The sequence below is a fragment of the Tupaia chinensis genome, unplaced genomic scaffold (assembly GCF_000334495.1).
Source record: "Tupaia chinensis unplaced genomic scaffold, TupChi_1.0 Scaffold145685_1, whole genome shotgun sequence".
Classification (NCBI taxonomy): domain Eukaryota; kingdom Metazoa; phylum Chordata; class Mammalia; order Scandentia; family Tupaiidae; genus Tupaia; species Tupaia belangeri.
Window position 1 is genome coordinate 4989966 of NW_006205542.1, and position 2629 is coordinate 4992594.

At 33.1% G+C, this 2629-nt stretch overlaps 1 protein-coding gene across 5 annotated transcripts in view; it reads right to left on the bottom strand.

The window, feature by feature from the left end:
* FILIP1 (filamin A interacting protein 1) overlaps positions 1-2629 on the bottom strand; it is a 287383-nt gene that overhangs the window by 70789 nt on the left and 213965 nt on the right. For 4 of the 5 annotated variants that reach the window (XM_006168325.3, XM_006168322.3, XM_006168320.3 and 1 more), the window contains exon 3: positions 1112-1285. In XM_006168325.3, coding sequence (XP_006168387.1) covers positions 1112-1285 — 174 coding nt within the window. Of the gene's footprint in view, positions 1-1111; positions 1286-1373; positions 1423-2629 lie in introns of those variants that run through there. The other variant, XM_006168326.2, reaches the window with a different exon arrangement.

Here is a 2629-nt window from a genome sequence, read left to right on the forward strand (position 1 = left end):
TCCTTAAGGCATTTGTCCATAGAATCCTCATGACAACTCTCTGAGGTGTACACTACAGGTACTATCACCTCACAGATAAGGAAACAAAGCCTTAAAGAGCTTAAGTAACCTGTTTAAAGCCATAGATATACCTGGTAGTGATGGATGTGAGACATTAAAGTGGATCCAACCTGCTGACTGCATCCTATAATAAATAATCTCTTAGCATCTGAAGACAAGATGAGAATAGAATTCCTGTATCCTTGTTGTAAAAATTTAAAAAACAATGGGGCCATCAATCTGTTTTAAATATTGTTTAAAACAGATCTTGTCTCTGAGATCTGTAAAACTGAGCTACTCAAAAGAATTGACATAAGTTAAGAAATTAAATTTATAGTAACTTGCTTTAGACTTTTAATTTCTGTGGTTTTTTTCTTTCATGATACTAATTTCATCTATAAATTTGCATAGAAATTCTAGAGTCAGTGTGGTCATATCCATGAACTAGAACCCTAATTTGGCACTGAACTCTTACTATAATGTAAGAGCATTTTTTAAATGTAGTATCATGGATTATTAGTAACAATAATCAATGGTCTCTGATACAATATTGTATAAGAATTATTAAGTATAGCCCTATTAGAACTCCTTTCATAATATTAAAAATTTGCCTTAAGCATTATTAAAATGTACACCCTTATAACAGAATCTATAAAATACCAAAATTGTCTTTGTAACCATAAATATCAATAATAAAATTGATATAATTTTAGGTTACTAACAGTAATAATTCTGATAACTCAATGTTAAAGCTGATAAGCACTTCAAATTTTTATATTCATTATTTCTTAGAGAAGTAAAAGACTAATACACTGCAAGAACCAAAAACTATCATAATTGTATAGGAAAATCTAGTTAGGGCTTTGAGTACATTTAAAGAAAAGCTTCTAAAATTGTTATAATTGAAACATCTACTATAACACTTGAATTATTTCATTACAATTTAATCCTTAATAATAGTATATCAAAAATGTTGCCTTTGAAAGATGATATTAAAGCATGTAAATGGAAGAATGTGAGCTATGTCTCTGAGGTTCCCTTCTAGAGGGACTTCCTGGTGTTATGTCTTTACCTCTGAAATCGGCTTCTCATAGACGTCTTCTCCTATGGACTTCTCTTGGGCAAGGATGGCATCACGGTGCAAGACCCGCAGTACTTTCTCTGGTGCCGCAGACCCGTAATGAGCCTCCAGAGCCTCAGGCTTGGTTTTCTCTGTCTTCAACATGTGGATCACATCTTCTCTGGCCTGTGGTAGAAAGTGTAGCAAGGTTTACAACATAAACCACACACCAGGCTCACAAAATCAACACTGAGCTTATTGAACACATCCTCACCTCTTCAGAGCTATTGACTAATTCACTGTGTATTCTGTTCTAATTTTTTTACCAGAAGCAGATTGTCAAGCAGATACTCTGCTTCAGGTTGCTAGGAAGCAGGAAAGCAGAAAAAGGGTTTGTGCTAATATTAACTACATAGAAACTGCTTTATCAGAGTAGCAAGAACTTGGGGCATAATGGGAAGGGAAGGGCTGGTCCTGGGATACTGAACTCACTTCAGTACACATGAAGTCAATGATGATCTAAAATTTACTTATTTTCTACATATGTTCTCAACATAGTTTTCACATGTGGTTTAAAATAAAATCCTACTCCACCCATTCTAGTTATAATTCCATGTGTAATTAACAAACAACATTCATTAGTGATTTCCAGTTTTTCATCAAGTGATTTAATTTTCACTGAAGCACATGGTTGGGAACTCATACGGTGTTGGTCTGGGGTTTTCAACCTAAGGTATTCATACTGGAGGTGAAATTTTATTCCTTTAGCATCCACACTGGCGACCAGATGAGTGAGGGTGATAGGGTCAGAGTTGTTCTTTTGGTTTCTTGGCATAACTTTAACATGGTCCTAAGTTTTATATCATATTGTCTTTGGTCACCATCACATAATGCAAACATATCTAAATGCATTTTGTACTGGCTAGTAGTAATGACCTATCTAGTTAAGAAGGAGTTGACATTTACTGAAGGTACTCCCATCTGGTTATGCACTGGGAATTATTTTCCAATAATGGTGATGAAGTATCCCGGCTTTTTTTCAACTTGTACTAAAGAAAAAACTTGTTAAGCACAGAATTCTAGTGTGTGACAGTGGAATACTTTTCTCCTGTGTGAATGCTAAGTACGGGTTTGAAATTATAAACCTGGTTTATTATGATGGTATCCCAAGCAAGAGAGCAAACTAGTCAATCACAAGCATTCACAATAGTATCATTATGAAGTCTGTCTTTCTGAAAGTTTCTTTTTTGGGGGGGTGGGGGTGGGTTTGTAATTAAATTTATTTTAATTAAGATTATCAATAACATTTTAAATAATAGTTTATTTTTCTTTAATTAAATTTTATAATTTTTAAAATATTCATTTACTTTTATTTTTATTATATATTTTTTATTTTTTTATTTCAATTTATTTATTTGCATTCATTCACTGTACATCATTACAGCATACAAAATGAGATTTTCCATCTAGAGTACACTGTATATTGTCTCAATCAAGCACATCAACAAACATGTTATTGTCAGCAAATGA